A 14,611-nucleotide genomic window follows, 5' to 3' on the forward strand; every position below is an offset into this window, starting at 1 on the left:
GTAAATAGAAATCTAAACAGCTGCAGTGGAGTTTTTCCTTACAGTTTGAATTGTGGTTGTTATTTATGGAAATGTGTATGAGCTGGTCTCATAATTTCTGTTTGCTTTACAGATGGACCTGTTCCTCTGCCCAACATGCCAAATCAGATCATGAATCGCATGCAGGTTTCACAAGGTACTTATTTCATGTTATAGGTTGCACGTGTCACTTTCAGGTGACATAGGAAGCCAAATAAAACAAATTGCAGTGACAATGGACATGAGAGCAAAACACACAAGTGCTTATAACAATGCAGAAAATACACGGTAAAGTCTAATTTCCATAAAGTGAAATGACACAGGAAATAAGGAGCAAGAGACAAAAGAAGAATAAGGAAGTTGTAGAATACAGAAATGCCGATGATTAACCAAAAAAGAGGAACATGAAAGAGAATTAGGATTAAATAGAGTGACGCTGAGCTAAAATACCTGGTAGTATGAAGAAAGGATAGGATGAGTGAAGCAGAACCCACAGTACATACTCAAGTAAACATGCAAGTCAAACAGTCCTGAGGTTAGATGACACCTGCTGCATTTCTGCTGTGTAAGTACTGCGGCATAACTATTTAATGTAATGTCTCTGTGTTGTATAACCTTCCCAAGTGAATTAAAATATGGAAATAATGTTGAAACTTTGACCAATATCTCAGCCATGTGTTGTGCCTTGGCACTCCTTGCTCCATTATGTGTCCATTGCTGAACTTTTTCATCTCCTCTTCTGTCCAGGAATCAACCAGTTCAACCACATGGCTCTGCCCAATGCCCAGATGTCTCAGGCACCGATGGGAGCCCGAGCTGCTTCACCCATGAACCACCCACAGCAAATGAACATGAGCTCCGTCCCAGCGGTGAGGAGGGCACACAGAGCCACGCACACATACATGCATAAAAGTAGCATCATCCAACTCCCAGTCTCACGCTCGGTCTGCACAATCTGCTTCAAGTTTATTTAAAAATGTAGTTGACTGGTTAAGACTTGTTCAAAAGTGGCCAATAGATTTTTAAGATGGATGAGTCCCTGCACCAGATGGACGTAAAGACCAGCTTTTAGCAGGAGCAGGCAAATTACAAAGAAAAGAACAGACTATTACTTGAGTGAGTTTCTTGTCTAACTGCAAAGTGTTGATTTTAGAATGTGCTATTAGAGTGCTTAGAAACCAGGTGTAAATTAGAGGTATTTACCTTTTCGTACAGACTAATGTTTCCTCTTATTACAGGTCTGTTTAAAGAACAGGACTGCACTGAGCACAGACTATGTGTCATGGCAGTTTTTTTTGTCAAAGACCAGTTTAAATACTAACCTAACTTCACTGAAAGTAATTTCTTAAATTTTGGGTTGAGGCAAGCAGTTTGTTACAGCTTTTGGCCTTTCAACATTTGTTAATAATGTGAACTTTTGCACGGATACATATGTGACACAAAAGCTGTTTTTTTTTAACTAACACATCAGTTTCAAAGGTGGTTATTGGAGAATTGTGAGGAAGATATGCATTCAGTGGGACACTGACATCAACAGTTTTTATTAGTGCTCTCTGATGGATGGATTACATGATATTTCCACTATTTGTGATGTTTTTGTAATGCTGTTACACATCAGCTATATATATTTTTTTCTTTATTTTCAAGACTATTTGCAGATTCTCACTGAAGGCATCAAAACTATGAATGAACACTTGATTATGTAATAAACAAAAAAGTGTGATATAAATCAAAAAATGTTTTATGTTTTATATATGTTAGATTTTAGATTCTTCAAAATAGCCACCTTTTACTTTGCTCCTGCTTTCCACACTCTTGGCATTCTTTCGATGAGCTTCATGAGGTAGTCACCTGACTAAAATGGCTTTCCAACATTCTTGAAGGAGTTCCCAGAGATGCTGCAGGTTGACATAAAACAATGCTGTATGGCACCAACTTGTTGATTTTCATCTTTGTAAAGTTTAAAAAGTCGGTGGCATGGCATATTTTCACAGTATAGCACAAATAATTTAGATATCAGACTTTTAAGTTCAACCGCTGAATTGTTAATGATGTTTGCTCTTCAAGTCCTTACGCTGTCTGTCATTAGTCATCAAAATTTGGACAATCAAGGTCGCAGTGTTTCTCAGTAATTTACATTTTACATGAGATCAAACACTTACAAAAAATACACCATTTCCCATTAGTCAGTTACTCTAATAATCACTGTAGCTGTACCATGCTATTACCAGGGAAACTTTGAAGAAAAGAGGAATCCAGACAGTTCAGACACAGAAAACCCTGTTGCAGCACTCCACCCACTTCATCACATGCATACACACACTGCCTCTCATAAAGTCTTATTGTAGATGCAAGGAACTCATTGCACATTATTCTTTCATTATCGTGCAGCTGGAACGCCAGTAATGTGATTGGGTTTTGCCATGGTTGATGCTTTTGATTTGTTCAGTGGAAACTCCCATCACTCTGCTCATAAGCAACATCTCCTTCTCCTGCCTTGTAGATGGGAATGTCTCCCTCCCGGATGCCTCAGGCCCAGGGCATGATGACTGGACACAGTGGCGGCAACATGGTGGGTCAAACGGCCAGCCAGGGACAGTTCATGTCTCAGACCCAGTTCCCTCCAGGATCTGCTGCAGTGGCTGCGACGGGTGCCATGAATGTCACTGTGGGGCCCGGCATGGGCCAGCCGCCAGCACAGGCTGCTGTGACCCAGGTGAGCCACGAAAAGACACGAGGGGTGTGGCGCTGTCGTAATGCTAACCCATTTAGAGTCGCTGCAAAGCCGTGCTAATTCCAGCTAGTAGATGGGGAGCTAAACTCCAGCTACTTTAACCAATCATACAACAACACTAATTGCTCTTAAATTGTGGTCGTGCCAATCACAAGTTGCTCTCTAAACCCCAAAATGTGTGTGGTGTTGTGTTCGTCTGTGTGACCTTTTGACTGTATGTTTGTCTGCCTATCTTGTGTGTGTGTGCACGTGTGTGTGTGTGTGTGCGTGCGTGTGTGTGTCCACCTGCTCTTTGTGTGTGTCCTTCTCTCCAGCAGCAGCAGCAGAACGCTAACCTCCCCATGAATGCACTTGGCCCCTCGCTGGGCCCTCAGCTAGCCTCCTCCCAAACCCCCTTGCACTCCACGCCTCCGCCTGCTGCCTCCTCCGCCTCTACGGCTGGGGGGGCCACTAACCTGCCGCACCCCCAGCCCTCCAGCCGCAGCTCTACCCCCACCCTCCCTGGCCCTGCCCCAGCCCCAGCCCAGGGTGCCACCCCGCCCTGCCCCACCCAGCCCCAACCCCAGGCGGAGCTCCCTGCAGCAGCGCAGACGCAGCCCCCGCCACAGCCCCCTACCACGCCGGTGAGACTGAGTCCCTCCGCATGCCCTCCACTTTGACCCTCCACCCTCCCGTGCAAGCTCCCATCCCTCTGACAGCCATGTACCAACCCATCCCATTCACATCCACTTACGTTTCTGTCTAATAACTGCATCTTCACTACTGTTTGTAGCCTCCATCACAATGGGAATGTTACATCTTTTAACCTAGGGGAGCAATGATATGAATACAGGAGGTGTGCATTCATGTCATAGCCTCAGCCCTGCATGCAAAGAAAGCAAACAAGTTGTTGCAGATACCTCATATTTGTCTTCCCTTTCTCCACCTCTATCTTTCCCTTCCTCCTTTGTGTTACAGCTGTCCCAACCAGGAGCCAGTCTGGATAACCGGGTGCCCACGCCAGCTTCAGCCGCCAGTGCCGACCTGCACTCACAGCATGTTGGAGCAGACTTGCCTGTCCAGGAGGTCAAAGCAGAGGCACACCATGACCAACAAGAGTTTGAGGCCGCTGGCGGCAAAACTGAGCCCAAGATGGAGGTGAGCTAGGACTGCATGTTCAAATACATCCATCAATATGTCCCGCAAGTTGCTTAAATGAAGTGCTTGTCAGATGGTCAAACATGTGAAACCCTGTCTGAAATTGGAATTGTAGGGGATCCTTTTTGCAAATGATTTTTTTCTGAAACTTGGCTAGCACACTTGGTGGACTGCAGTCATTGCATACGTTATACAGACTTGCAACTGGTTCATCTACCTCTCATTTTTGCGTTCAAGCTTGGGTAGGCAGTATTTGTTGCTATTTGACATGATTCATTACAAACTTTTCAGCATATTGTAATTAAAGGGGTCTGAGAGGAAAATAGTTCTGCACCTCCTCCTTAAGATAATTTAGCTCAGAACAGGAGAGTTTTACACGTTAAATGGGATTTTTACCCAGAGCAGTTAGTATAAGTAACAACAAAGTTCAGAATTAGAGCAGAATATGGAGGCACAGTGGACTTTTACTTGGGAGAGTGGGGTCAAATCCTGGGTAAAGCCACAAATGAATGTTGACTTTTAGCTTGACTGTCTCTGCATGTATGAAGCATGTTCTTGTGGGAGGGACTCAAAACAGAAAATGGAGATTGAAGAAGGGCTGTGTATCTTAAAATTCTGGTGGATTTTTTGTAGAGGTAGACCGATATATCGGCCAGCCGATATTTTGGGCCAATATATGGACTTTTTTCAATATCGGCCATCGGCCCATATTTACAAATAAAAAGCCGATTTGTGATCAGGCACCCGTACGGGCAGCTGCCACGACCGCTTTTCCCTTAGAAGGACCCCCGGCACTCAGAGAGCGGAGCATGAGCGGAGCGAGTGAGCCAGGCAACAACAAGCCTAACCCTAACCACTTTCAGATTACTTTTTAATTGTATTTTTTGTAAACTTTAAGTATTTTTTTTTATGTTATTGTACTTTTTCACTTTTTGTGTTCAATAAATGTTAGAGTTCTACTAGTGTTTTTAATTTGTAATATATACATGTATATACTTTTAGTGTTTAAATTGCCTTTTGTAATCGATGTGCTTTAAAAAAAAAAAAAAAAGGATGTCGGCCTTAAAAATCGGCTTCTACAATCGGCTTTAGATATCGGCCATTGGCTGAAAATTTATTAAAAAATCGGTATCGGCATCGTCAACCTCTGATTTTTTGTGTTTTCCCTGATTTCTATCTGTAGGCTAAATAGCTTACATTTTATTCCTCGCATTCATCCATATATTTAATCAATTTTTATACTCATTTAGGATCACTCTTGTGGATTCATTTGGGAAAAAAGTCACATTTGACATTGTACATCTTAAGTTGTGTTGTTAATGTTAAACATACTCCTTGTCAGTACACAATGAGCTTGTTTATCCTTGGCTGCTATTAGTACCTAACAAATGAAAAGGAAGACATTTCCCTGTGGATCATTACAATTATGAATGTTTCAGAGACAAATGTTTTCATTCACCAACCCGCTTTGGTGCTCTTTGTCTCTAGACTGAGGACGACTCTGCTTCAGTGATGGTAAAGAAGGAGGAGCCAGACGAAAAGCCAGAGCCAATGGAGGTGGAAGAGAAAAAGCCGGAAATGAAGACAGAACCCAAAGAAGAGGAAGAGGGTGGAGCTAACGGCACAACCTCCTCATCACCCTCTCAGTCACGGCGAAAAAGTGAGGCCAAAGGATTAAACCCTGTGTAGAAGCCATGACTGACAGAAATGAGCTCTAGAGAGAGGGTTTTGGTTATTGCCTATAATGTTAATTAATGACATTGTTAGTCTGTCCCATAAGTCTAAGATCTTGCCAGTATTAAACAAAAATAATCAAGAGACTGCAGACCTGCTGGTAAGATATCCTTGATACCTGCTGAAGGATCAGCTTTTGTACCCGTTCAGTTCTGGTTGATTTGCAGGGCCAATGTGTGTTTAAGAAAATCCTGCACAGGCATGGAATGAGCATTGTAATGTGCAGTATTCTTTGCTCAGACTGAACATTCTAAGAATATTGTTGGTGTTTATGTGTCTGTGTGTTTCAGACTTGTTAATTAGAAACAGTTGCTGTAATACAGATCAAAAAAGAAGCCAGGATTTAGTTAAGTTTGTTAACGGGTCAACAGTTCCACTTTGTAAGTCGGTTGTCTTCGTGAAGCCATTCAGATTTTTTTATGAAGATACACAACTGCATTTCAGTATAAAAAGTTTTACAGTAGCCCTCTTTTTCTTGTGTTTTGTTTTTTTGTTTTATGTAAAACCTCTATAAAAAAAGCCTTTTTCGCCTAATCTGCCTGTCTTTTTGATTACGCTGCTTACCTTGCCTTTTGCTGTTTATTTTTCAGTTTTTAAGCCTGAGGAGTTGCGCCAGGCTCTAATGCCAACTCTGGAGTCTCTTTACAGGCAAGACCCTGAGTCGCTGCCCTTCAGGCAGCCAGTAGACCCCATGCTGCTGGGTATCCCGGTAGGTATCACAGAAGCACTGGCAATCTAAACAGAAAACCTTTTTAAATGATTTGTTTTGGGGCACGCATATCATTCAGCACTACACTGTTTTAGCTCATGAGTGGGTAAATTTTTACTTGTCTCTGTCTCCCTAGGACTACTTCGACATTGTTAAGAACCCAATAGACCTGTCCACAATAAAGCGCAAGCTGGACACCGGGCAGTACCAAGAGCCCTGGCAATATGTGGACGATGTCTGGCTGATGTTCAACAACGCCTGGCTCTACAACCGCAAAACATCCCGTGTTTACAAGTACTGCTCCAAGCTGGCTGAGGTGTTTGAATCAGAGATTGATCCTGTAATGGAGGGCCTGGGCTACTGCTGCGGGAGGAAGGTGAGATGGAAGGGTTGGACAATGGGGAAGTTAAAGATTCTATAAACAATTTAAGTCTAGTTTTATTTGTCTTTCATAAAACAACTGTTAGGTTAGTAATTATTTTTGAAACATGACTGCTATGTTAACTTCTGCTTTCACTTTTGTATTTAACCCTTTAGGCGGCACAGTTTTTTCAATAAAATATTCAGTTTTGATATCACTTTTTCAAAAGGTTGTAACTTGAAAATGATTAGAGATAAAGGCATACTGTAAATGAGTAAAATCATCAGTATGATCCAAAGTTTGTGATGGGAGTAAGTTCACTCATCTAATTTGCATATTATGACGTCACCAGGTGGCGGACATATGGATTACATAACTTTCACAGATGTTTATCGATCAAGATGGCATTGCTTGGCTCAGAATTGGTCAGATCCTTGTCTCCACGACACCCAGCAGGCTCATCTAAATGTCTGATCCACTTGTGATACTGTTCCTCATCTCTCAAGCAAACCCAGCCATCATCATCGTCATTTACGGCGGGGCCGTGAACGCCACTGCGGCCTCTGCTGCTATTATCAGTGCATTTTCTCCCGCGTCTGCCGCTATTTCCGCAGTTTTTTGCATCCCCGCTACCCACCTCACTATTAGCGGTGTTTTGACCACCCCTGCTACACCCACCACGTCCCCTCCTGCCACCCCGGACACGGTGAAGCAAAGCATCGGCTCCAGTATGTGCTGCTTGTGGACTGTCATGGCGCACGGACTCGCTGCCGTTACGCATAGACGCAGCGTCACTTTCTGTCTCACTGGACGACTGAACATCTTCATCAGGGGGTGAATATTCCTCTTCAGAGTCTGAGTCAGCCATTACTTGACGAAGTACTTTGTCAACAGTGAACAAACCTCTCAGAATGGTGAGTTTTCTCTCGCTGTCTTGCACTCTGCTGCGCTCCAACTGCGACCCTCGTCTCCTCGACCGGGAGGCGGTTTTCAAACTCTATAAACTCCAAAACTTTGAATGAAAACACGCCCACAAATGATGCTCAGATTGAAGTTCCAGATGTCCGCCATCTCCTGGTGTCAAGTACTAACTACATGAGGCACCATATTTGCAGCTATGGCTTGTTATGTTCAGCAATGTTGCTTGTCGCAATATTGCGGCTTTGGCGCTTAAAGGGTTAATATGTCAAAACACAGAATGGTTTGATTTGTCAGGATGAGATTATTTACATATTTTGTCCACATCGTCAAGCACTAACTGAAAGATGAAGCATATTTAGATGCTAAACTAAAGCCAAAGGTTAAAATGATAATCTTCAGACTAACTGATTTTCTTGCTTCTGATTGAAAAGTTTTACTTAACTGTTTTGTTTGAACATTATTGACGACCTTTGTCATGTCACTTGTCTTTGCAGTACGAGTTCTCCCCTCAAACCCTCTGTTGCTATGGCAAGCAGCTGTGCACCATACCTACTGGAGGCACATACTACAGCTACCAGAACAGGTATCTGTGTTTAAATTAATTTTGTTTACCATGAAAATCTTTGCACTTATGGGTAGCTTTGATCTCACCTAGGTGTTGAGTTTTTGAAATACTGTTGCCCTAGCTGAAATTCTCACTGAGTATTATAATTTGTCACACTTTTGCATGCAGGGATTTACAGTTTTAATGACAATAAAAGCAGCCGTTTCAGCTGTGATGCTTATCCCCTGCAGCCTGAGTTTTGTTTCTCTGTAGCTTTAGAGGGACTGTGGTGGTCCAGGCAGTACTGTCATCTTGACAGCTACAGCTTTAATGGCTCTGCCTCCCAGTCCTGGCACAGCAGAGACTACAAAATGGTTTTGCTCACAACATTTATTAACTGCCAGGTTCCAGCGTTGCACAAAAGAGAAACACTCTGAAGACCCAGCACCCCAAAGACCGTCAGACACTGAAAGCAAAAAAGGAGCGTGTAGATTGTTCTTTTTTTTTTCTCTCTCTCTACATCTATCGGGGGACTGTGTGAATTCAGTGTTTCTGGCCCCACTCTTGTACGATGGATGAAAATATAATGCTTTGGATAAGCCACAAACTGCCTTGCCTATCATTGGCTTTTCCTTGCAGTTGAAATCCAGCACACGATTGTGTACACTATGTTCCTTTGCACCCCCTGCTGTATAGACTGTGGAACTGCAGCCCCATTTTCACACTTTGACTGGGCACTTTGAGAGCAGAGCACAGCAGTAGTAGTGAAACAGTATAGCCTGACAGACAGCATGAGGCTCCTGCAGCGCAGTCCATTTACACTCTCAGTGGGAGCTCAGGGTTTCCCTGCTCTCTGTTAAAAAACATAAAAAACAAGTGTTATTCTGTGCACAGTTGTATTGGATGCACATAAACAAGTAGCTGGATAGTAGAAGTTTTGGACATTTCTATTCTTGAAAAAGAACACGGTTTGTACTGTTGTTCAGCTACACATATGTTATGTTAAGTAAGCTGAATATCTTTTCCTGCAGGTATCATTTCTGTGAAAAATGCTTCAATGAGATCCAGGGGGAGAGTGTGACGTTAGGAGATGATCCTGCACAGCCACAGACGTAAGTAAACTAAGCTGTAGTCACACAAGCTTTGGAACCTGTTATGATAAGATCTCTGGGCTCTCGATATTATTTGTCAAACATATCCACGTATATAAATATGTATTATTGTGTGTATGTGTGTGTGTATATATATATATATGACTGAACACTTAACCCATTCAAATCAGGTTAAAGGTTCCGTTTCAAAACAAGCAGCTAATAGATATGGTCTTGCCAAAGACAATTTTTTTTCTCAGGTTTCTTTATATATTAAGAGTATAACAAACCAACCTTACAATTATGATTGCAATGTCCAACATGTGTAATGAGTGTCTCTCCAGTTGTTAAAACCATGCCATTGCTGACATACGTCTTGCATATCAAGCTTACTTAGTGGATCTAATTTACAGATTCAACACATGCATTGCAAAAGTGTTTCACACCATTACTTCACTTTGTCTTTCTTTTTCCTTTTACTTTGCTGACACTTCAGGATGATATCAAAAGACCAGTTTGAACGGAAGAAGAATGACGTACTCGACCCTGAACCGTAAGTCGACACAAACCACACACACACACTGACCGAAAAACATGTCCTTTCTTTGCTTCTTTTCCAGGAGTAACTGTCATTTGTCATGAATAATCAGCATTTTCCTACTCATGTGTAGCCGATCACATCTTTAACTGTTTAATCTGCCACCCACATCTGGCTTTGTTTTTGTATTTTTTTTTGTGTGTGTTTGTGTGTGTGTGTGTGTGTGTGTGTGTGTGTGTGTGTATGTGTATGTGTGTGCGTGCGTGCGTGCGTGTGTGCACAGGCTGCATATTTTCTCTCCAGAGCTCTCTGATCAATCACTTTGGATTCAGTGAAGCTTAGTGGTAACTCAGCAGCACCATCTGCTGAGTGGAACTCTGTGTCAAACTTGTGGTCCAATGACAAGATTCACTTGAGAACACAGACCCTACCTACTGTATTATTGTATTCTAATTGTGAATTGCCTGCAGAAATAGGATGCACAGTTCTTTCCCTAAACCTCCCACAAAGGCGCTCTTGTACTGGCTGGCTTGCAAGTGCGTAACGACTGGAGGAACATTAACTTGAATGGAGATTTTTGTGTTGCTTGCTGCCTCAGCAGTTAAGATATTAACATTCATACAAATGATGGCCACTGGGAACTTGACATGAGCAACTTTGAGAACTGGAACAGTGGTTTTTCGATGGTGTGTGACGCATCAGAAAATTCTCAAGTCTTCCATGAACTGGATAATTGCCTTTTATTATTGTTGCTGAATTTGGCATTTTTAACATTTAGCACTCATTCAGTGTCACCTCAAATGCTTTTTTGATTCAAAATGTGAAAATACATCAAACATTGCACCTATGTTTGCTTTTCTTCAGGTTTGTTGAATGTAAAGATTGTGGACGGAAAATGCACCAGATATGCGTCTTACACTACGAAGTCATCTGGCCCTCTGGGTGAGATTTCAGCTCTTATTTTTTGTCCATTTACATAATTTATTATTCTTTCAAATATTTGGATTAATTGTAATCATCTGTTTCTAGATTCATCTGTGACAACTGTTTGAAGAAGAGTGGGAAAACACGGAAGGAAAACAAGTTCTCTGCAAAAAGTTCGTACTATTCTCTGTATTCTTGAGTTACAGATCCTTCGAGCAGCTTTCGTTGTAATGTTTTGTTGAGTGTTAAAAATGTCAACAGATTATTGCAGTTTTGGCCCACAAAATAATGTAGACAGTTGCCATCTGCACTGGGCTCCATATGTCTCTTTCTGTGGCTGTTCCTGCAGTGGCAGCCTTGTTGTTGATGGCTTTGTAGTTTCACTGGTATTTTTCTTTGTGTTGTAGCCTTGTAGAGCATATCTTCTCTTTATGGCATATGATGCGAACAGATTTGAGGTCTCACTGTTTTGCATAAAACAGCAATAGTACTCTATCATTCAGCTGGTTTTTATCTTTGCTTAAATGTAAGGTTGCTGCAGGTTGTTTAAGACCTAGTTAAACCCCTACTTGTCTTCTTTTTTAAAAAAAAAAAACTTATGAGCAGATTTTACGATTTTGAAATATTTCTCCTTTGTGTTTGTGCTTTGTAGGGCTACAGTCAACACGATTGGGAATGTACATAGAGGACCGTGTGAATAAATACTTGAAGAGACAGAACCACCCAGAGGCTGGAGAGGTGTTTGTACGAGTGGTAGCAAGCTCTGACAAAACAGTGGAGGTTAAACCAGGCATGAAAACCAGGTAAGAGCATCTGTGATTAAAATGAAATTGTGACCTTTAACGTTTTGAATCAAAATCTACCAAAGCAATATGTGCTTGGTATGTTATTCATTGTTTATCTGCTAAAATTGCATTGATCCAATGAAGAACCAAAGAGTCAACATTCAAGACTAGGCATACCAAATACCAACCTTGACCTTGATTTGTAGATGCACTGGCATAGTTTGTATTTTTACTCTGCTTATTCTTTATTGTCCCTTCCATACAAAGCTGAATGTACTCTATAAAGTTTTTATACCCACTCGGAGTAATTGTGGAACCTGCATGTTTTACAAGATGGAGTGTACACCCTCCCAGAGAAGCACAGACACAGTGTTGTTCACGGTTTCCTCACAGAAGATCAAAGTCTGCGATGCTTGTCCCATCAAGGAGGAGTCCCTCATCTAAGAACCTGTTATCTTCAGGTTGACTGATTTAGGGCTGTTGGGTTTTTATTGACTCAAGGCCACTTAACTTAAATTTTCCCATTATGCTCCTGAGTGTTGCTAAAAGCGCTGACAAGCATGGCAACTTCTCGAGCAGCTCCTGACTCTTGTGTCTTAGAAGCTTTTTGAAGTCACAATAAAATGAGGTAAAATTGTTTCTAAACTGGTTAGGTACTGCACAAATCAGCATTTGTGTTGAGAGCTGTGCATTGAGTGAGTCACATGATGTTCTAATTTGTCTGTCATTATGCTGTCGACACATTTTAATGCTTGATTTTTCTTCATTGCAACAGGTTTGTGGACACGGGTGAGATGCCTGAGACCTTTCCTTACAGAACCAAAGCACTTTTTGCATTTGAGGAGATTGACGGTGTGGACGTTTGCTTCTTTGGCATGCACGTGCAGGAATATGGCTCCGAATGCCCATTCCCCAACACTAGGTTTGTACATTTAATTATTATGTACATGGCAATGAAGGAAATGCATTTTAAGTAGTTTTTTGTCTGTGAAGTTTACAACGTTTCTTCTCTGAACTTCTGCAGACGGGTGTACATATCATACCTTGACAGTATTCACTTCTTCAGACCTCGGATTCTACGAACAGCAGTGTACCATGAGATCCTCATTGGCTATCTTGAATATGTCAAGAAACTTGGGTAAGTATCACCCCTCTATTTGTCTGCTTTACCACATGAGAGCTTACAAAAGTGTCGAGAATCTTTGAAAGTATCTCTGTGATAGCATCCAAATCTAGGCCAACAAATGGCCACTAATCAAACCTCGACGCCATCTCCCTGGCTTGCATGTGTCCACAGGTACGCCCAAGGCCACATCTGGGCATGTCCTCCCAGTGAAGGAGACGACTACATCTTCCACTGTCATCCTCCCGACCAGAAGATCCCCAAGCCTAAAAGACTGCAGGAGTGGTACAGGAAGATGTTGGACAAGGCTTTTGCAGAGAGGATCCTGCATGACTACAAGGTAAAGAGAGAAGATGGTGGTTAAATTTACAATTGCAAGGAAAAACCATAATCAATGTATATCTTTCCTTAGTGCATTACTGGTAGAATTTTGTGGAAAAATCAGAAATACAAAATGAGTGATGCTGAAAACATTAGACAGCTACTTAAGGCTTCAATTACTCATGTTTCCCTCTTTCTCTCAGGACATCTTCAAGCAGGCGACTGAGGATCGGCTGACCAGCGCCAACGAGCTGCCATACTTTGAAGGCGACTTCTGGCCAAACGTGCTCGAGGAGAGCATCAAGGAACTGGAGCAAGAGGAGGAGGAGAGGAAGAAGGAGGAGAACACAGCTGCTTCTGAAACTCCAGAGGTGGGACTGTTGTATCATGGATTAATGACATACTAGAGAAGATTTAAATTTACTAACTGCACTTTTTAGTCTTGTTTTACAATCTTCGACACCCATTTTGCACCGGATTGGTTCTATAGATAGAATACTCAAGACTTAACGAAGTAGTACTCTCTTGGACTACTTCCTTAAACTCTGGGATATTGTTTTGAGCACAGTTTGAATAGAATTTTCAGGAGAAATTGGGTTAAGGCGCACCAAATGTTAACACAGAGTTACTAAAAAGCACAGGGTGTATTGAAGATGAAATAACGCTAACGGTAAAAAGCACAAACTTGAAAGGTGGAGAGATTTTGTCATTTATTAAAGCAATGAGGATTTATAATGATTTAAAAAATCATAAAAATGTAAAGATTTTATTTAATATGTCATTATATATATCCCACAGGGTACACCAGGTGACAGCAAAAACGCTAAGAAGAAGAACAACAAGAAGACCAATAAAAATAAGAGCAGCATGAGCCGAGCCAATAAGAAGAAGCCTGGGATGCCGAATGTAGCTAATGATCTGTCCCAGAAGTTATATGCCACCATGGAAAAGCACAAAGAGGTCAGATTTCTTTTTCTTCATAAAATGTTTGATAATAGTGAAAATTGGTGGTAATGGACACGCATTTTATGAATATTTGTGTATCAAAAGGTTTGTAGTAATGTCAAATTATTTTAAACTTTTGCCCCCCCCAAAAAAAAACATGCAAACGAATAATCAGACATTCTACAGTATTACTGAAGTATAGCAGTTTAACCTCTGTAAGTTATCAGATGACATGCAATACTAGATGTAGTCCTAAAATGTGTCTGAATACTTTGCCGTTTTTCTCTTCTAACTTAGTGTTTTCTTTCTTGTTATTTGCTTAAGGTGTTCTTTGTGATCCACCTTCACTCCGGGCCTATGGCCAACACCCTGCCGCCCATCGTTGACCCCGACCCTTTGCTGTCCTGTGACCTGATGGATGGCCGTGATGCCTTCCTGACTCTGGCAAGGGACAAACACTGGGAGTTCAGCTCCCTCAGGAGGTGTAAGTGGAGCACCATGTGTATGCTGGTTGAGCTGCACAACCAGGGACAGGATCGCTTTGTCTACACCTGCAATGAGTGCAAGCACCATGTGGAGACGCGCTGGCATTGCACTGTGTGCGAGGTGAGTAACTGCTGTCCTTGATTTTTCTTGTGTGTCCGTGTCCGAGACGGTCAGAATCACACTGTGATAAACATTGATTTTAAGTGGAAGTCTGTCAGCATTTAAATATACAGACTTGAA

General features: G+C 41.9%; 1 protein-coding gene across 5 annotated transcripts in view; it reads left to right on the forward strand.

Moving 5' to 3' along the window:
• The window catches only part of crebbpa (CREB binding protein a), a 49,682-nt gene that overhangs the window by 31,312 nt on the left and 3,759 nt on the right, over nucleotides 1-14,611 (forward strand). For 3 of the 5 annotated variants that reach the window (XM_035949079.2, XM_055009992.1, XM_055009993.1), the window contains 20 exons: nucleotides 113-175; nucleotides 766-887; nucleotides 2,522-2,734; nucleotides 3,067-3,375; nucleotides 3,710-3,889; nucleotides 5,378-5,549; nucleotides 6,214-6,332; nucleotides 6,469-6,708; nucleotides 8,109-8,197; nucleotides 9,190-9,270; nucleotides 9,746-9,802; nucleotides 10,652-10,729; nucleotides 10,817-10,884; nucleotides 11,364-11,514; nucleotides 12,272-12,418; nucleotides 12,521-12,634; nucleotides 12,794-12,959; nucleotides 13,144-13,311; nucleotides 13,739-13,900; nucleotides 14,210-14,491. In XM_035949079.2, coding sequence (XP_035804972.1) covers nucleotides 113-175; nucleotides 766-887; nucleotides 2,522-2,734; nucleotides 3,067-3,375; nucleotides 3,710-3,889; nucleotides 5,378-5,549; nucleotides 6,214-6,332; nucleotides 6,469-6,708; nucleotides 8,109-8,197; nucleotides 9,190-9,270; nucleotides 9,746-9,802; nucleotides 10,652-10,729; nucleotides 10,817-10,884; nucleotides 11,364-11,514; nucleotides 12,272-12,418; nucleotides 12,521-12,634; nucleotides 12,794-12,959; nucleotides 13,144-13,311; nucleotides 13,739-13,900; nucleotides 14,210-14,491 — 2,981 coding nt within the window. The remainder of the gene's footprint in view (nucleotides 1-112; nucleotides 176-765; nucleotides 888-2,521; nucleotides 2,735-3,066; nucleotides 3,376-3,709; nucleotides 3,890-5,377; nucleotides 5,550-6,213; nucleotides 6,333-6,468; nucleotides 6,709-8,108; nucleotides 8,198-9,189; nucleotides 9,271-9,745; nucleotides 9,803-10,651; nucleotides 10,730-10,816; nucleotides 10,885-11,363; nucleotides 11,515-12,271; nucleotides 12,419-12,520; nucleotides 12,635-12,793; nucleotides 12,960-13,143; nucleotides 13,312-13,738; nucleotides 13,901-14,209; nucleotides 14,492-14,611) is intronic. The other 2 variants (XM_035949081.2, XM_023272319.3) reach the window with 2 other exon arrangements.

This window comes from Amphiprion ocellaris, chromosome 4 (genome assembly GCF_022539595.1).
Source record: "Amphiprion ocellaris isolate individual 3 ecotype Okinawa chromosome 4, ASM2253959v1, whole genome shotgun sequence".
NCBI classification, from domain to species: Eukaryota; Metazoa; Chordata; class Actinopteri; family Pomacentridae; genus Amphiprion; species Amphiprion ocellaris.